This window comes from Dermacentor albipictus, unplaced genomic scaffold (assembly GCF_038994185.2).
Source record: "Dermacentor albipictus isolate Rhodes 1998 colony unplaced genomic scaffold, USDA_Dalb.pri_finalv2 scaffold_14, whole genome shotgun sequence".
NCBI classification, from domain to species: Eukaryota; Metazoa; Arthropoda; class Arachnida; order Ixodida; family Ixodidae; genus Dermacentor; species Dermacentor albipictus.
The window spans coordinates 9033288-9051829 of NW_027225568.1; the positions used below are offsets into that span (position 1 = coordinate 9033288).

An 18542-nucleotide genomic window follows, 5' to 3' on the forward strand; every position below is an offset into this window, starting at 1 on the left:
AAAGACAAAGGGGACAAGACTTTAGAGAATGAGGTTACGGTTTTTGAAACCAGCGAGTCAAAACTGTCTGATTTGTTATTTAAAATGATTAGAAAATCGTCAACGAATCTGAACACTTTCGCGACATCGGTGTCATTTTTTAGGCGTTCATCAAGAACCTGGTCACGGTTAGCTAGAAACAAGTCACTTAAGCAGGGAGCAATTACGACCCAATGCATATGCCATCTTTTTGTTTGACAACATTTCCTTCCCAAGTCGCGTAAGTCGAATTAACATAAAAACGAAGAAGTTCTAAAAATCTGTCGCTAGTCAAACCACAAGCGTTTTGAAAACGAACCGCTCCAAACCTGTCAATGCAGTTCATCACGTCATTCTGTGGGAGTGAAAAATACAGATCTTTTAAGTCAATGGAAAAAGCGACCAGATCTCTGTCTTGACAGTCTTTAAAGAATTCCACCACTTGTTCTGACTTGGTTACCAAAAATGGGTCGTCGATTGGCAAGAGCTTTAAGTGCTTTTGTAAGTACTTACGTCGCTACATGTTTCTGCCAAGTAGCATTCTCTGACACTATCACTCTGAGGGGACATTCCGGCTTGTGCGTTTTTGCAGAGAAAAACAATGCAAGGTCCCCCTTTGTGCTTTTTTCAATAGACCGAGATAAGCCATCTAGTTTGAAGCTCACACTTATCCCTGCGAATAAGGAGGGTGGTTTCGTGGTGATGAACAGGACGCTGTATAATTCAAAGGCTCGTGAAGCCATTTCGTCAACTTTCAGAGTCCACAAGGACATAACACTTAAGAAAGTCCAAAATGTAGCAAAGAAGCTATGCAACAGCTTCAAACTTTGCAAAAGCTTCAAAGCAAGCCTTCGGTGTCACTATCGGAAAAGGAGATACGATTCCTTAGTTTGTCTTTGTAACGATTGTAGTACATGTTTTTTTCTTTTTTTCTCTTGCCTTGCACACGTGTCCGGTTCAACGAAATGTACAATGTTCCTTTTTTTGCTGTTACGTTTGTTTCCGCTCGCACGGTATATATTTATCGATGCGTGCGAAAATAAAATCTATAGTTCGAAGTGAAGCGCTGTGTCTGTGTATCTGTTTCTTTCTTCGTCCTCGTCCAGTCGCGCTTATACACTCGACCATGGACGCAAGAGGACACGGTCAGGCCCTGTCTCCTTGCGCTTGCGTTTACCCTAATACCGGAATCACGAAACGCTATTGCATTAGTAATCTTCCGGTGTAAAGTGACAGCCGCAAACACGCAAACCTTGGCGCGCATCGGGCAGCGGCAGTCCGATGCGCTGCAGCCAGTCCGCTCGTCTGCTGCGTTGCCGAGGGACACGATGTCGCAGGTTGACATATTGCCAGTCGCTACGTTTGCAGTCCACAACGCAACAAAGTCGAATCATAGTGCTCGCGAAAAGACTGAGACCGACTAGACCACGGAGCTCTCGTCAAAATGGAGCACGTTGTTGCACAAGCAGACGACGCTTGTAGTGTAGTGAGAAATTGTTCTTGTGCATTCTCTTTCTGTTACATTCTTTTTATAGAAGGAAATTAGCTAACATTCGAACTATTCCGAACATAATTTGTTCACCATAAAGGTGGAAAAATTATTGATGATGCGCCCTGGGCAGCCAATCGTATAGCTCGCCCATATGACGTCGATTGGGTGATTTACCTCATATGGGTAGGGGCGGCTGAAAATTCCGCCAAGCAGTGTGCTGCGATCGACAGCGATGTACATATTTAAAGCCTTATAATAAATTACACGCTTGATGCGAAGCACTTAGATGCGTCAGCTAATGATCAGAAGGGCTTACTCTAACGACTCAGTACGTTTGTAGAAAATCGTCAAAATCGTTTCAGGGTCCCTTTAAGCCGACACAGTGGCTCAAGTTCCCTACCTGCTTGCGCCACTAGGTATGTGCTCCTGGTCGTGATGCCTCTTGATCGTTCAATTGTCATTCCATCATCGTGATCTGACTCGTCGTCACGCTTTCTATACGCCGACCCAGTGACCCAATTTGTCTATTGCCTCAGCCACTACGTATGCGCTCGTGCTCGTAATGCCGTCGTTGTCATTGCATCGTCGTCATCCCAGCTTTGTCATCCGTCTCTTGTCTTGTCATCGTCGCCGTACAACCTTTATGGTAGCCGTCGTCATGCCATTGTCGTTATACACTCGTCGTCGTCGTCATCGCTGCTGCAGCAGCAGCAGCAGTCAGTAAACCCCTGACATTCCATTGTATTATCTGTGTATCCATAATGTATGTGGTTTGTACTGTGTGTCTAAGAAATATAGATTAGATTAGCTCACGATACCTTTTCAGGCACCATGATACGCAATCTCTCTTTCTTCTCGACGCGCTTGAGGGAGCTGCGCCGTTCCTTGGGCGTCTGAGACGCCGGATTTGTGCTCGTATCCACTACCTCGTCTGAAGCGGTGGATACTGCCCGCACGGCGGGCACTTTCGCGGGAATGTTGGCCCGATCTGTTCGGGCAGTGGCCCTCGGTCCAACAGGCCCGAGGGTCTACTGGTCCTCCTTTGCGGGAGCCGGTACAGCACTGGCTGTTCCAGCCGGTGGGGGAAGGGGGCTGATGGCGTGACCGCTGTCACACTCCGTGTGACTTGGGCGGCCGCCAAAGGATGTAGCGCTGCACCCCGGCGCGCCACATCTCTTCCTTTCACATGTTAGCTATTGTAATCTAGTGTGGGGTACGACATCACAAGCAAACATACGAAGCTTAAAAACATTACAAATGAAACCTGTCCGACATGTTTTCAACGCACCGTTTGATGCACATAGACTCGAGATATTTCGTGCTCTTAATGTGCTTCCTATTCAGTACTTTTATTTTAACTTAGTCCTAAAAATTTAAAAAAATATTTTCGCTGTAACAATAACGTTTTCATAAACTTGTGCAACTTAGTCAAATCAAGGGAAGCGTTATATCAAATCAAAAAACAGAGCCAGCGGGTGCTACCTTTGAGAAGAACTAATTATGGTTTCAAGCGATTGCAGTATACCAGGTGCCAAGAATATTAAACGTGATACATGCTTCCCATACCGAACTAAATGCTAGTACGGGAAAGGCACTGAAATTAAATTAAATTAATAATAGTCAAATTTTATGGAAGAAGACGCCGAGTATGGTCGTGCCCACACCGGCTCCTGCTTTCTTCGATATTTTCGTTGAGAAATTCATCTCAATCTCTATGATTTCTGCACCGACGGATGCATAAGGAAAAGAGGAACCCACAGATACCAACTTTTCTACGGTGGGTGGCCTTTTCGTTGGTTTTTCGAGCTGCTTCTCTTCCGTGACACCGCGCTCCCCTCAGTCTGACGGCAAGGCCTAACCAGCGCTCGCCGGGCAGGGTTAGCCCCGCCTCGTCATGGCAGAGAGAATGGTTGTTGCAACGGATGGAGACGATCTTCCGCCGGAAGAATTTGGTGAAGAGCACGGCTGGCGCTCCGTCGCCGTCAAGAAAAACGCCCTGCGCGTCTCTCGTCGCGACAGCACCCGCGAAGCGGCAAGCAGCCAGGGGCACCGCGAGCGTCTCAATGGCAGCAGAAAGCCCATTAGCCTAAAGCACAAGATCATCAAGTCGTCGCGAATGCCTCAGCTCCCGAAGGAACACTGGAAGATTATCGCCCGCCCCAGGGGTGGTCTGGATGTTCAGAAAACGGGCTCCGCTCGGCTTGGTCGGGCCGTCGCCGCCGCGGCAGGACTCACGTCCGAGCAAGCTAGCCATGACATCGTCTGCCCCAACGCAACACAAAATATTATCGTCCTCAGCACCGCGTCTCGCGATAACGCAGATGCTTATCTCAAAATGAATTGCATCACCCTGGGCATCAAGCAGTACGAACTCAGCACTTACGAAGCCGCACCGCACGCCACGTGTAAGGGTGTCATACGTCAAATTGATGTGTCGGAGAGCCAGGCCGACCTGGACAGAAGCATTCTCAACGAGAGAAATCCGTTAGCCCTGGGAGCCAAGCGAATCAAGAATAGCGAAACGGTAGCCATCGTTTTCGACGGCTACAAGGTCCCCAACTTCGTATTCTACGGCTCGGCGCTAGTCAAGTGTTCCTTGTACCTCAGGCAGCACGACTGCTGCTATGCCTGTGGTAGACTAGGCCACAGAGCCGACGTCTGCCCAGCGCCGGAGGACAAGCTATGCAGGAAATGTGGGGCCAACAACCCCGACGACAACCACACCTGCTCGCCTGCTTGCAGCCTCTGCGGGGGCCCGCACGCCACAGCGGACAAGATTTGCAAGCAAAGGTTCCAACTCCCGTACATCGTTCGGCGGAGGAGAAGGGAAAGAAATGCGGAATCCAGGAAGCGAGACCCGTCACCAGCGCAGACAAGCGCCGACAGCGAACCAGCTAGAACATCGAGCAGGCGCTCCCGCTCGAGAAACCGCTCGAGGTCCAGCTGTTCCCGGTCCAGGTCCAGGAGCCGTTCCAGGTCCAGGTCCCGCGGCCGCTCCAGATCGGGAAGCCACTCCCGGGGCCCACAGAACAGGGTCCGGTTCGAGGAGCCAGCCGGTGCTGGGAAACAAGGCGCCACTTGGGCAGACAGGGTGCGGAGTGGAGGAAGAACTGCCGTAAAGGTAACTGGGGGTGCGGCGCCAGAGCATGGTTCGTCGGAAATAGCACAGCTTAGAAAAGAAAATGCCGAGATGCGCAGCATAATCGAGTTAATGCGAGCCGAAATAGCAGAGCTCAGAAAGGCTAATCAACCTCACCACGTCCCAGTCCCTAGTTCAACCCCTTCAGGAATCCCTTCGGCGACCCCCTCTCCCCAAACCCCTCGGGGACCTCACGCCGTTCCAGTCCCTAGTTCATCCCCTTCGGGGACCCCCTCTCCCCAAACCGCAGACGTTCCCATGGTTGTGGATGCGAGCCACTCGGGCAACCCAGCCAAAAGAAAGGCCGTTCCCAGCATGCCCGAAAATGTACCGGCTAAAGCCAAGTCCGAAGTCAGAGAAATGTTGAATTCAATCTGCTACGAGATCAAGAAGATTACCGAACGACTATCTGCAGTGGATCAGCGACTCTTGGTCGTGGATCAGAAGTTAGACGCACAAAATGTCAAAATTCAATGCTTAGAAAACAGAATGCCAGAGATAGAGTCCAAGGTGCAGCAAATGGACATCATGACGTCAACCCACGTAGGTCCAGTTTACCTCACGGATGGCGCGTTGGTACCTACGCCGCCACCACTGCACATTCCCGGACCGATTAATAGAACCACCTCCCTCGAGACCCTAGTAGCAACGCCGGAAGGCGCTCTATACAGCAAGGATGGCGCCACACACCCAATTTAGGATTTGGCAGTGGAACTGCAGGGGATTCCGCCATAAAAGATGCACCCTGCAGCAGTTTGTTCGCACTCACAAAGAAAAGCCACATGTTATAATATTGCAAGAAACGATGACTGATCAGGTTTCACTCCAGGGATACAAAGCTCTTACTCTCCGTGGGGATGGCAGAGGAATCTGCACATTAGTCAGCAACAAGTTCACTTTCGTCGCACACGATGTAGGGGTCCGGCCTAGCAAGACGGAGACCTCCCTAGTAGAAGTCATCCCAAGCCAATCCAATACCTCTAGCATTTTTATACTTAACGTATATAGCAGCCCGAGCGATCACAGACAACGTTTCAAAACCATCATCACTAGGGCAACGAAACTCGCCGGAAACTCTCCCCTGGTTGTGGCCGGCGATTTCAACGCCCCCTTTCACGCGTGGAACTACACGCACGACACGGTCAAGGGCAGAAGCCTGTGGCAGGAGGCGGGAGATGCGGGACTCTCTCTATTGACGGACCCAGCCTTTCCCACCAGACGGGGCACCTCCTCGACCAGGGACTCTGTCCCGGATCTCGCCTTTGTTAAAAACGCTGGCTCAGCCATGTGGTCGAATCTGCTCATAGACCTCGGTAGTGATCACTACATCACGGTCACCAGCTTACAAGTGGAGCAGAAAAGAAAGAAGGCGTTCTCGGTGCCTGACTGGGACAAATTCCGTTAGGTTCGCAAGGCCCGCGCCGCCCGTGGAGAAAAGCCAGAGAGTCTCGTCCAGTGGTGCGCACTAATTCTGCAAGATGTCTGCTCCACCACCAAAACCATAGAGACGGATCTACAGACAGACAAAATGGATAGCAGGCTAGCACACCTTCTCGAGGCTAAGCAATCACTTCTCGAGAGGTGGAAAAGCCAACGCTTGAATCGCAAGCTCAGAAAAAAGATAGCCGAGATCAACAAGCAGATCGACGAGCACTGCCAAGCCCTGTCTAGGCAGCAATGGGACGAAATTTGCAATTCCATCGACGGGCAGATGCGCACGGGAGGGAAGTGGAATCTTCTCAAACACTTGCTCGACGACTCCGGCACCAAGTCAAACCAGAGAAGTGTCCTCGCTAAAGCGCTCCACGAAGCCAAGAAGTCGTCTTCGGAAAAGGACATGCTGGAAATGTTGGCTAAGAAGTACTTGCCGCTCAAAACTGTGGCCGATGAGGCGGCATACCCGGTATACAAAGGGAAGCCGAACTCCGCGCTGGACGAGCCTTTCAAAATCAGTGAAATCCGCCGCGCCCTACACGACCTCAATGGTAGGTCAGCACCCGGCCCGGATCACATTAACAACAAGGCTCTCAGAAACCTAGACGACGCATCGATCGAGTTTCTTACAGATGAGATAAATCGGATTTGGGAGCAGGGAATTGTACCTGAAGAATGGAAGTTGGCGAAGGTCATACTAATCCCAAAGCCCGGTAAACCGCCGAGCCTGGACAACCTCCGCCCAATCTCACTGACGTCATGTGTAGGCAAGGTGGCCGAGCACGCCATCCATAACAGAATTGCCGAGTATATCGAGACCAACGACCTTTTCCCTCACAACATGATAGGTTTCAGGCCAGGCCTCTCCACTCAGGACGCCATGAAGCTTATCAAGATCCAAATCCTGGAACGCTGCACTCGGGACACGAGAGCCATCCTTGGTTTGGACCTGGAGAAGGCCTTTGATAACATCCGTCACGAGTTCGTCCTCGACGCCATCTCCAAGCTCGACCTGGGCTCGTCCTTCCATGCCTTCGTCAGGTCTTTCTTGAGCAAACGATGCGCCATCCTCAAGGCTGGAGATTTGGAATCGGAGACAATGGAGCTGAGTAGAAGAGGCACCCCCCAGGGATCAGTCATCTCACCACTCCTCTTCAACATCGCAATGGTTGACCTCTCAAGGTATCTAGGCAAGGTCCAGGGCATCGGTCACACGATCTACGCGGATGACATCACTGTCTGGTGCGCGGGTGGCAGTGACGGACAAGTCGAAGCCGCTCTCCAGGAAGCTGTCGACACTACAGAGCGCTTTTTAACCAACACGGGACTCCGGTGCTCCCCAAAGAAATCGGAGCTCCTTCTCTACAGCCCAAGTAGAAAGGGCCGCAAGCCACAGAACTGGAACCCCCCCCCCCCCCCCCCCCCCCCTGAAATTGACATTAATCTCTACACCAGTTGCGGCGATCCCATTCCCAAAGTCGCGTCCATTCGAATCTTGGGAATGACACTCGAAGGGACAGCCACAAATAGCATAACCATTCACAAATTAGCAAAGAAGACGGATAGCGTCATCGGTCTAATCAGGCGGGTAGCTAACAGAAGGAGAGGCCTGAGCGAAGAGAATCTGTTAAGGCTAGTCCACGCTTTCTTGTTGTGCCATTTTACGTACGTAGCGGCCATGCACGTCTGGAAGAGGGCCGAGCGAGACAGACTAAATGCCATGATAAGGAGGGGGATCAAGAGCGCGCTCGGACTACCAAACTACACACGCACCGACCGACTACTGCAGTTGGGTATTCATAATACCCTGGAAGAGATTGCAGAAGCACAAGAAAGGGCACAGATTCTCAGGCTCTCCGGCACCAGGGCGGGCAGACGACTCCTAACTGAGATGGGCGTCCCCCCGGCCACTGTCGAAGACGCCTACCAAGGCCTACCGAATGAGCAGAAAGATAACATCATCATATCGCCCGCCCTGCGCAATATGCATCCCCAGCGCAACGTAGAAAGAAGGAAGGCCAGAGCGGTGGCGCTCCTACGCCGCGCAACAGAACTCCCTGGCGGCAGCTGCTTCGTTGACGCGGCCCAGTATGGCAACAGCGACAATTTCACGGTAGTATCAATCAACCACAGGGGTTCGACCGTTAACGCGGCTTCGGTACGAAGCACGTCGTCGCGTGCGGCGGAGCAAGTGGTCATTGCCTTGGCCCTCCTGGACGACGGACATGCCAATATCTTCAGCGACTCCAGGGCAGCCATCCGCGCCTTCAGCGTTGGCGCCGTGTGTAAGGAAGACTGTCGCATCCTCGACGGCAAAACCATCACCACCCACACTCTCACGTGGTTCCCCGCTCACATGGGATCCATCACGGGAGGCCCCAGAAACCTCAACGAGCTGGCCCACTCCAAGGCGCGAGGTCCCACTTTCCGCGACCATGGAGAACTCCAACGCCGGCCCGCAGCGGTGGAGAACAGAGATCAACCGGCCACATATAACGAAATTGCGCAGCACTTTTATCTCGGCAGGAGAGAGTTTCCCCTTCCACACAAGAAGTTAAATAGAGCGCAGGCATTGACCCTCAGATTACTGCAAACAGGCTCATATCCCAGCCCGGCTTTATTCCACAAAATTTATCCCGACACCTATGCCACTAGTTCTTGCAGGCATTGCAATGACATCGCTAGCCTAGATCATATGCTCTGGCGTTGCCCCTCGTTACGAGGCACGGAAGAAATCAATGAAGACAAGTGGCTCTCCGCTATCAAGAGCCCTGATGCCGGGGTGCAACTATGGGCTGTCCAGAGGGCCCACGATGCGGTGGTCGGGCAAGGCTTGGCTGTCCCAACGTGGGAGCGGCCCGCAGCGCGCTGAGTCGCGTACCTCAGGACCTTATTAAAGTTTCGCATCCATCCATCCATCCATCAAATTTTATAAATGATCACATTGCAATTTTTTAAATGTTTTTCTTTTTATTTATCTTTTATTCATGTCATTTTTTTAGCATGTTCCAAATCTCACTTTTCCATCGTTCCGCATTTCTTCTTTTTGTTCCGTTGAACATTGCCATTGCAGTCTGAGTATAATTGTTGGTATGTTTAAAGTGTATTTTTTCCGGTGTTGCTTATCATTTGTTCATGATCTTTTTTCCTCCCCTTTTTCTGGATACGGATGTATGCCTACATGTACAGATGCAAATATGTATAGATGCTGGGTTGGTGTAGATACACATGTGAATATATGTATATAGATGTTATAAATGTTCTGATGTTAATATCAATGTCTGTACAATATGAAATTGTTTTGTACATATGTAACAGATTCTTTTTGTGAATATGCTGCAACTATTCGTCAAAGACAGGGAACAGGAATCTCGTCAAGCTGCGATTGTGGAGCTTTCTGTTCCTGCCCTTGCATTTTCTTTTGCTGCAAAAATGAAAATGCGAAATAAAGTTGAAAGTGTAAAATGGACTAGATTGATTGATGGAGAAGCGTTCGCGCGCCTATTGGAAGGAGAGGTTCATTTTTACTTTGATTTCGATGATTTGTTTTTCTTTTTTCCAGGATGGGCAAGAACGAGAGTATGCGGGGTGATCCCCTTCACAGTTAGCGCAACGTGTGGTGGAAGTGCAAGTGTCGGACGAGTGCTCGTTTGATGCACATTTTGCACAAGTAGTGCGCCCTCGGCAGCTTTGCGAACCGTGCCGGAACCGCTGACACTTGAAGCATCGGCGTGGGTTAGGAATGCAGGGCCTTACACGGAGTTTGCAGTATCCTGTTTCTGTTGAGTCTGGTAAGTTGTTAGTTCCAAAAGTGATGATTATATGCCTGGTTGGTATTTATTTGTCATCTCGCCTTGTGGGTTCGGCTGCCACCTATGGAAAGTTGTTTTTTCATCCACTTTAATTTCCATTGATTTATCGTTTCTTTATTTCATTTATTAAGCACAAGTCATTTCCCCTATGTTGTCCTTGGTGTCAGTGTTTGTCGGCTTATGATCTGACTAATACAAATCGGGCCCCTCTGCTAACCCCCTTTCTTGATATATATATATATATATATATATATATATATATATATATATATATATATATATATATATATATATATATATATCTGCTTTGATAATGAATCTTCTTCTTTTTTTGACGATGGCTGCGAGCAATTATTAGTGTAAAGGCTTGCAAACGCTTGTAAAGAATAAACTCGGCGCTTTATGATAAAGAGTGCGCAATTGTCAGTTGAGTAAAATACTACAGCTGTTCTGTCACGCAGTCACCCCACATGCTCGCAGGCCACGGGATATAATTTCCGCAGAACGCCAATTATATTTACCATTTTCATTGCTGCAAAAACATGCCTTCGTAATTACTGCGTTTGCGCAATCTCCATTAACCCACGAAACGTTTTCTCGCCATTTGGTCCCGCAGCGTGTATCTTTCCGAAAGGGACTACCATTGAGTGAACGCGCTAGCATGTACGACGCTTACTAAACTTTATCGCTGTGTACATTAGGGGGCCACTCGATTTATCACAAAGCACGTATCACAAGAAGGCACGCGTCAATAAAAATGCGGGATATGACTCTGTACAGCGTGGCACTTGTCTCATCTTCAAATTTCTCTGAAGTATGCAGTTTCACGGGCTGCGTGGTGTCGGTGTTCTGTGTCTTAGAGGCTGTTAGAGGCACTGAGCGACACAAAAAATACCGCGTATAGCAAGCTTTCGAGATGACGATGCCACGTTTGCCGACGTGTAATCAAAATCACGGGTAGCACGTGCTCCAACGTATAATTGTGCGCGCGGTTTCTCCGAGACACAAGGAGGTCACCGTCAATGTTCAGATCTGTCCGCTAGGGGAACAATCGGCGCTGCTTTAGAGGGCGGAGAGTTGCGGTTGCCCGTTCTATAAGGAAGATCGCACACCAATTTGCTTGTGTGCGTTTTTCTCTGCCAAATTACTCGTTCGTTCGCGGTCAAATTTCGGACAAGGAAAGTACTACGTGGTGCACGTATTTTAACGCCGCATTTTGGGTGAATTATCGCTTATCTCGTTCAGGATAAATCCCAATGCATGTCGCCTTTCGTTGTCCAGCAGAAAGTGCAGAAAATGCGGAAACAACAGCATTGTTGTGTGTTATTAAAGCGGCAAAACATGGCGCATCACTGGTTTCGCCCGTAGCCTATGGTTTCATCTTGACAGTATCAGACGGGGCCACGGTTCCGTTACAGAAAATTGTACACGTTGTGCTAGGCACTGCAGTAAGCGACCGCCTATAGAAGCCCGCAATACACTAGACCACCGTATTAAAGCACGTGTCTTCTATAACATTTGAGTTAGAACAAGCGAGGGGTCTAGCCAAAATATTAAAGCATAGCTCGCGTTCCACCTGCATTTTGACCGAGATTTCGCACCACTGGCTTGCCGCTACAAAGTGGCTACCGAACTAGGGAAAGCTGCGTAAAGTTAGGAACTCCCGGTCCTTTATAGCCTAGGTACGAAGTTATAGCACCTTAGGGAATGTTTAATAACACATTAAAGTCATTGCCACTTTCGTTATTGAATGTTCGTTCAAGCCGCCCTAGGTGTTCAGACACCGGCTGACTTACGGGATATGAGCGCTAGTTTTATTTCTTATCGGAGTCAGGAAGCTACATTAAAGACTTCCAGCTAAATGACTTCGCGAAGAACTGCGCGGCGATTTTATGGCTTTTAGTTGGACTTAACGCCAATTTATGCTGCGTTTATTATCATTGAAACCATTTATGCGACGTGCTACATGACAACGCCCTAATTATGAATGAGGTTATTTCTGAACAAAATAAAATCAATTGACAGAATTGGCAGCGTATAAATTTATGCTTTGTAAATATCGCCATATACTACGTCAGTATCGCCGGTCAGTATCGCCGCGCGATGTTCGCCGAACGGCGCTTACAGCGCTGTGGCATTATAAGTTAATCGGGCAGTCTGTCGCAAAATTTGTGTTTACGAAATGCGTGTAACGAATCATTTTGGTCAAATACACAGTAATAGCAGTTTCCGAAAATGTCCTTCTAGAATTAAACTATGTCTCTCGAATCGTACATTTCCTGTCAATCACACGGAGCTGCAATGCTCGGCATGTGAAGCATATCTCGGCATACCCATTATTATAAAAATACAGAAGTTTCATTTGTTTGCTTATAGGGTTTGCTACACAGGAAGCGGCGGAGGAAAAAAGATCGAGAAAGCTTTTGCTGAAAACCATGCCCGTCCATTGCTTAGATGACAAACACTAAAACTGACTAAAATGCCATTGCACGAAGGATATAAGGACCGTTAAATCCTTCGTTCCTTTCCTACTTCGTTAGCTATTTACACGTTGTACATTGGAAATCGTCACTATACGGGAAATCCACGTGGTAATGTGGTCCCTGCAGCTTCGTCAGCAGTTCAGTGCCATGTGTCGAGGTCGCCGCCGCCGCAGGCACGGTGCGGGCGTCCCATCAAGTGGCGCGGCCACTCTATCACACAGCCGCGACCCAAGGCGAGCCGGGCCGCGGACATTCGCCCCTCTCCTCTTCCCGCGGGCCCCTCCCCTCCTCCGCCAGCCTGGAAGCGCATCCTCTTTCTCGGACCTCCGATTGCGGGCGACGCTTCGAGCACTGGGCCGCTATCATCTATCGCAGCGAGCGGTGTTGCTGAACGAGGGGCCACGCAGTCCCGCGCGCTTCCACTGTCGGGGCGGCGTTCGCGCTCAGAGAAGACGCGGATCACGGCGCCGGGAGCCCGGGTGCATCCCTCCTCGCCACCAGACCGGTGGGAGAGGATTACATCTCGCGATATCCGCCTATCACCACCGCTGCGGCGGCGGTGATGTTGCGGCGCTCCCGACGCGTGGCCCCGTTTTGCGCTTCCGCCTGGCACGTGGAATGCAGCCAGTGTGAAGATCCTGCAGAATCTCACAGTGCTGGTATTGTTAGCGTACCGGTTCTCGAGCGGCGACGATTGAAAAAAAAAAAGGACGCTGTCATTGTGTGTGAGCGGCCCCACCCACGGGCCGCTTCACGTGAGTACGGCATCAGGAGGACTACCTTCGCGGAGGTAAGGCGCCTTCTATACTTGCAGTGGTCGTGGAGGGATGCAAGAGGAATGGGGAAGATGAGGCTGTTTCGGATGCACAATTCTTGCATCGCCATATGCGTGCTTGGAACACAGCGAAGACCAGGCGTTATTTGTCAGCGCATGGTGGCCATAACCGAACAGAACAAACATGCTCCCATCTCGGGACTCATATCTGCGCAAAGGTCATAACTCTGGTCCGGGAAGAAGAAAATATTATCCGTGGTAGTTCATAAGATTTAAAGTTTTCTGTGTTTTCAGAAAAGAGGTAGCCATGGCACGTATTCACAAAAAGCTCTTGCACTAGAATTGTTCGGAGGAAAAAAACTCCACCCAAATCTTGCTCAGGACATACTGTTAGCGAAGGCGAACGGCCAATGGCAAAGCGTCCTTAAGAAGGAGAGGCCGAATTCGCACAGCTTTTCGTTCGTAACCGCCCTACAGTTAGGGTTAGGTGCTTGTGCGAATACGGGCCGAGAAAGATTGTGCATTCGCGCCAACATGTGTTTTTCCGAACGAGAATGTGTTATGAAAAGCGCATTTCTTGTTTTATTTAATTCTGAGGACAATATAGGTAGTCATTTCGAACGCACCGAAAAAGAAGCTGTGGTACGATTCAAGCGGCACTTCTAAACTTAATGAACTTGATGTAATTAGCTTTGCGTAGCGTAAAGCGCAAATGTACGTGAAGGCAACAAGAAACGCTAGGGACCTTATTCAAAAAGCTTTTCATTCGTAAGTGCTCTTTGTCGTTGCCCCATCACCTTCGATAATAATATGTCCAGCATCGTGATTGGCTGGTAGTTACTCTTACAAACACTGAGCGTAAGAAATTTTTTTTTAATATAGATCCAGGACACCAGAAGAATGACGAAATGTAGGTATAACAAGGCCAGATCCACAAACAATTGGTACATAACCTGCCAAAGAAGGCACGCTGTTGATTAATTCAAAAGTTGTTGTTACTATCGGTTATATAGTCGTTGCGCTGATAGCGAAGAAACATGCGGAGCTGGGCCTACAGTCAGTATCGTACTATCTTCCTTGTGTAGTTTACCATGCGCTTCTGTGCCCGTCTTCTTACGGTATAGAACTACTCGTAAGAGGTCGCTATGTAGGCCATCGTTTTAGCAAAGGCCACCTCCTAATGACAAACAATGATGGCTTGAGGGCTGCCCGGGAAAAGAGTGAGCGAGAAAAAAAAATGAAAATGCGTTCCTTAGTTTTGCGTGCCAAAACTACGATCTGATTATGAGGCACGCCGTAGTGGGGGATTCCGCGGATCATGGATTCATTTTCGCCACCTGGAGTTTAATGTGCACGTAAATCTATGTTCACGAGCGTTCTTTTTTTTTGCATTCCGACGCCCAACTGAGCGTGGTCACTACGGCCGCGTTCCAAGCCGCGACCTCAAGTTGAGGTAGGCAACGCCGTTGCCACTAAGTCACCACGGTGGCGGTCAAACAGTGGGTGGAAAGGAAATTGGGTCGATCATGGCGCACCATGAGAGCTTCGCATGGGAAACTTCATAATGAAGTGTTTGTTTGAAATTGGCACGTCATCAGATCGGCTCATCGAACTACGTCACCGCCGTGGGACGGTACTTGTGAAAACGGCGCGAGCAGAAGTCAACCACAGCAGCTAGGGCGAAAAGTTATAAAGGCGGGGAACGCGACAATTTTAAGGCCGTATTCGCTATGCCGTAACTTTGAGCACGTCTCTAATATATGTCGTTTAGTACTCATCATTATTTTTTTTTCGAGGACAGTGATTTACGTGGCAAATGCAGGAATAGACTTCTGCTGCGATACCGTTTCATCGGACCTCGAGCAAGGGAAGATTAGCCTCGCGCCGACACACGCAGGCTGGAGAGGAAGCTTTGGCTGGTTGCGAACACCGACGCCCGTATTCAAATGCGTGTAAAATGCGGAAATGATTTTAGGAGACCGCCACTGAACCGATATGAATACATTTTGTTTCATTCTAGATATGAAGGTGAATTGTAGCAAATTTTGGGTAGCATAATTTTGATTGAGAACCCCCCCCCCCCCCCCTTTTTTTTACAGAAGTTGCTTAAGATCGCTAATCCTAAAAAATGGAGGCACGAAGTTTGCAAATCCGTAACTCTGCATCTACAACATATAACACAGTTATGTAAACTGCATATGTTAGGGTACTTAGAGCGGACAACTTTTATGCAAAGACTTACAATTTAACTGAAATTGTTACAATGTTTGCGAGGGCTTTGCAGAAGCCCCGCTCAAAAATTCATGGTATACATCAGAGCCGTGTATAGCAGATGAATTTTTTTCCGCTTTAGATGTACTGTTAGGTGAAGTGTTCAGAATGGTGGCATTGCTGTTCGTTGTTTAGTCACAGAGTTGTAAACATTATCGTTGATTTTTTTTAGAATTTAAGAAGTGCTTTTATTTGACTGCCTAAATAAAAATTCTCCTCCTGGATTCACTAGATTTAAACTTTTTCTTTTAAATTACACAAGCCTCATCAAAAAGATGCAATAGTTGCCCAAAAATATTTCCCCGTTCTCATGTGTTTAGATAGCAGCGCTAAAGCTTCCTCTTATGGCGCGGCGCTTCGTATCTGGACCCGGACCAGGCCACACAGGAAAGTGACCCTGGTAACCTTCAATACTCGAACCCTCTCGGGTGAAGCTAGCTTAGCAGGACTCTTTGAGGACCTATCAGGCATTGTTTGGGATATCATTCGCCTTGGTGAGGTTAGAATTGCTGAAGCTTATGCCATACTGAGTAATGGCCACGTCCTCTGCTGCAGAGGTCTCCCAGATAAGAACCAATACGTGGTAAGATTTCTAATCCATAAGACATAGCGGGCAAAATTGACGCATTCTACACCATTAATGAAAGGGTAGCAGTAGTCCTACTAAAGGTAAATAGGAGGTATAGAATACAAGTAGCACAAGCTTACGCTGCAGCCTCCGGTCACGGTGAAGAAATAGAACAGTTTTATGAGGATGTTGAACTAGCGATCAGAAAAGGGATAACTCAATATAAGGTGGTCATGGGCGACTTCAATGCAAAATTGTGGAAAAGGCATGCTGGCGAACAAGCAATTGGCAACTACAACATCGATTCTAGAAACGCTAGAGGAGACAGGTTGGTAGAATTGGCGCAGAGGAATAAGCTGCGAATAATGAACGCCTTCTTCAGGAAGTGTAGCAACGGAAAGTGTACCTGGAAAAGCCCCAGTGGTGAAACAAGAAACGAAATATATTTCACACTTTCTGCCGATCCCAGAATAGTGCAGGATGTAAAAGTGTTATGTAGGGTAAAATGCAGTGATCATAGGTTAGTAAGGCCTAGGATTCACCTCAATTTGAAGAGAGAAAGAGTAAAATTGGTCAAGAAGAAACAGGACAACCCAGACGCAGGAAGGATAAAACCATATTAATTCAGGTTGGCACTTGCAAACGAATATGCAGCCTTAAAACAGAGAGATGAAGATGACATAGAGGTAACGAATGAAACCGTAACTAGGCTGGCTTCAGAAGCAACAATTGAAGTGGGAAGTAAGACACAAAGACAACCAGTAGGTAAGCTCTCCCAGGTAACAAACGACAAAGAATGAAAGTGTTCAACTCAAGAGATCGGATAGAATTCGCAGAACGGTCAAAACTGATCAACAAGGAGAAAATGTGGCATATTGTAAATTATAACGTGAGAAACACTGAGGAAGCCGTAGAAATGGACGCAACCTGAAATCAGTGAGAAGGAAACTGGGTATAGGACAAACCAAGATGTATGCACTGAAAGATAAGCAGGGTAATATTGCTCAGGAACAGTATTTCCAATGACGAAGAGGCGAGCAGGGAGAAGATGACCGCGATTGGAGGCTAACGCGGGCTGTTGCCTCTTGGCCGAGTGCGGTGTCTTCCCTTGTATATACACTTGTATATAGCTTTTCGTCTGCGTCTTCCTACGTGACATATTTGGTAGAGGTGGATGTTCCCATTACCTCCTCACGGAGCTTCGCAGTGGACGGTACGTCGAGCCTTCTTTCATGGCTCCCGGCGACGACAACTGGACTCAGCCGCCTCCGACACCTGCTGCCACTTCGACGACCTACATCGCTCTCCCCACTCCCCGTGATCCTGGCGTATTCTCGGGCAAGGATGGGGAAGACGTCGAGGACTTGTTCAGCCTGTACGAACACGTCAGCCGCCATAACGGGTGGGACCCTATCATGCTCGCCAACGTAGTCTTTTACCTCGGTGGCACACCTCGAGTTTAGTTTTGGACGCACGAAGATGAGCTCACCAGTAGGGATTCGCTTAAGCAAAAGCTCCGAGACATGTTCGGCAACCCCTACGGTCACCAACTTGCCGCGCAGAAGGCCTTATCTGGCTGTCTGCAGACGTCAACAGAGCCCTACGTCAGGTACATTCAGGACGTCTTGGCTCTGTGCCGCAAAGTTGATGCACACATGACTGAGTCAGACAAGGTTTCCCACATCATCAAAAGCATTGCCGATGACGCCTTCAACTTGCTCGTTTTCAACATTGTGGCGATGGTGGATGCAGTTATAAAAAAGTATCGCCGCCTGAAACTCGCTAAAAGCCGACGTATCGACCAGCAGTTTTCCCGTCTGCCTGACACCCCAGTGACATCTTCCTGTGCCAACGCTCCTCGTCCCGACAACACTGGCGATGTTGCCAGGATCGTCCGGCGGTAGATCGAGGCCGCCTCTCCAGCTGCCTTCGACTCCAGCCCCTCCAACGCACCTCCAGTCACGGTTTCCCTGATCCAGGCAGTTGTCCGCCAGGAGTTCGCAAACATGGGTCTTTACACTATCTGCTTGGCCCATTGCCCTGATACCCACCCGGCGTCTTCGTTTCCGCCGCGTCCCGCATCTTATTAACCACCACGTTTCCGCGACCCATCTGAATGGCGCACTGCTGACGACAAGCCCATTTGTTTTCACTGCCGTCAAATAGGGCCCATTTCTCGGCACTGTCGCAGTCGCTGGATTTCCCCGACCCGGTCTACTTATACTACCTACTCTCGCTCCCCAGGTGGCCCTTCTCGTCCCTATGCCGCACACTCCGATAATGCCGCCATTGATTATCCTGTGCCGAACCACCCCTATTCTCGTTCGACTTCGCCCCAACGACGACAATCTCGCTCTCCTCAGCCCCGTCGCTCCTTTTCGCTGACTCCCTTCGGACGCCACTCCCAGCCGCAAAACTAGACGATGCAGCGCCTCGAGGTGACGCTGCATTGCTCTCTACGCCGCCAAATCCTCTACTGATGTTGTCCACTCATCTGAACCTTCTTGACATGCAAGTCAACGGTGTTTCTGTATCGGCTCTTATAGCCAC

The 18542-nt window shown here is 49.1% G+C and overlaps 1 protein-coding gene across 4 annotated transcripts in view; it reads left to right on the forward strand.

Annotated features, from left to right (window-relative positions):
• Positions 1-12851: 12851 nt before the first annotated feature.
• The window catches only part of LOC135913489 (hemicentin-1-like), a 708068-nt gene continuing 702377 nt past the window's right edge, over positions 12852-18542 (forward strand). For 2 of the 4 annotated variants that reach the window (XM_065446055.2, XM_065446056.2), the window contains exon 1: positions 12857-13168. In XM_065446055.2, the coding sequence (XP_065302127.1) occupies positions 12941-13168 (228 nt within the window). In that variant the 5' untranslated portion in view covers positions 12857-12940. Of the gene's footprint in view, positions 13169-18542 lie in introns of all 4 variants that reach the window. The other 2 variants (XM_065446058.2, XM_065446057.1) reach the window with 2 other exon arrangements.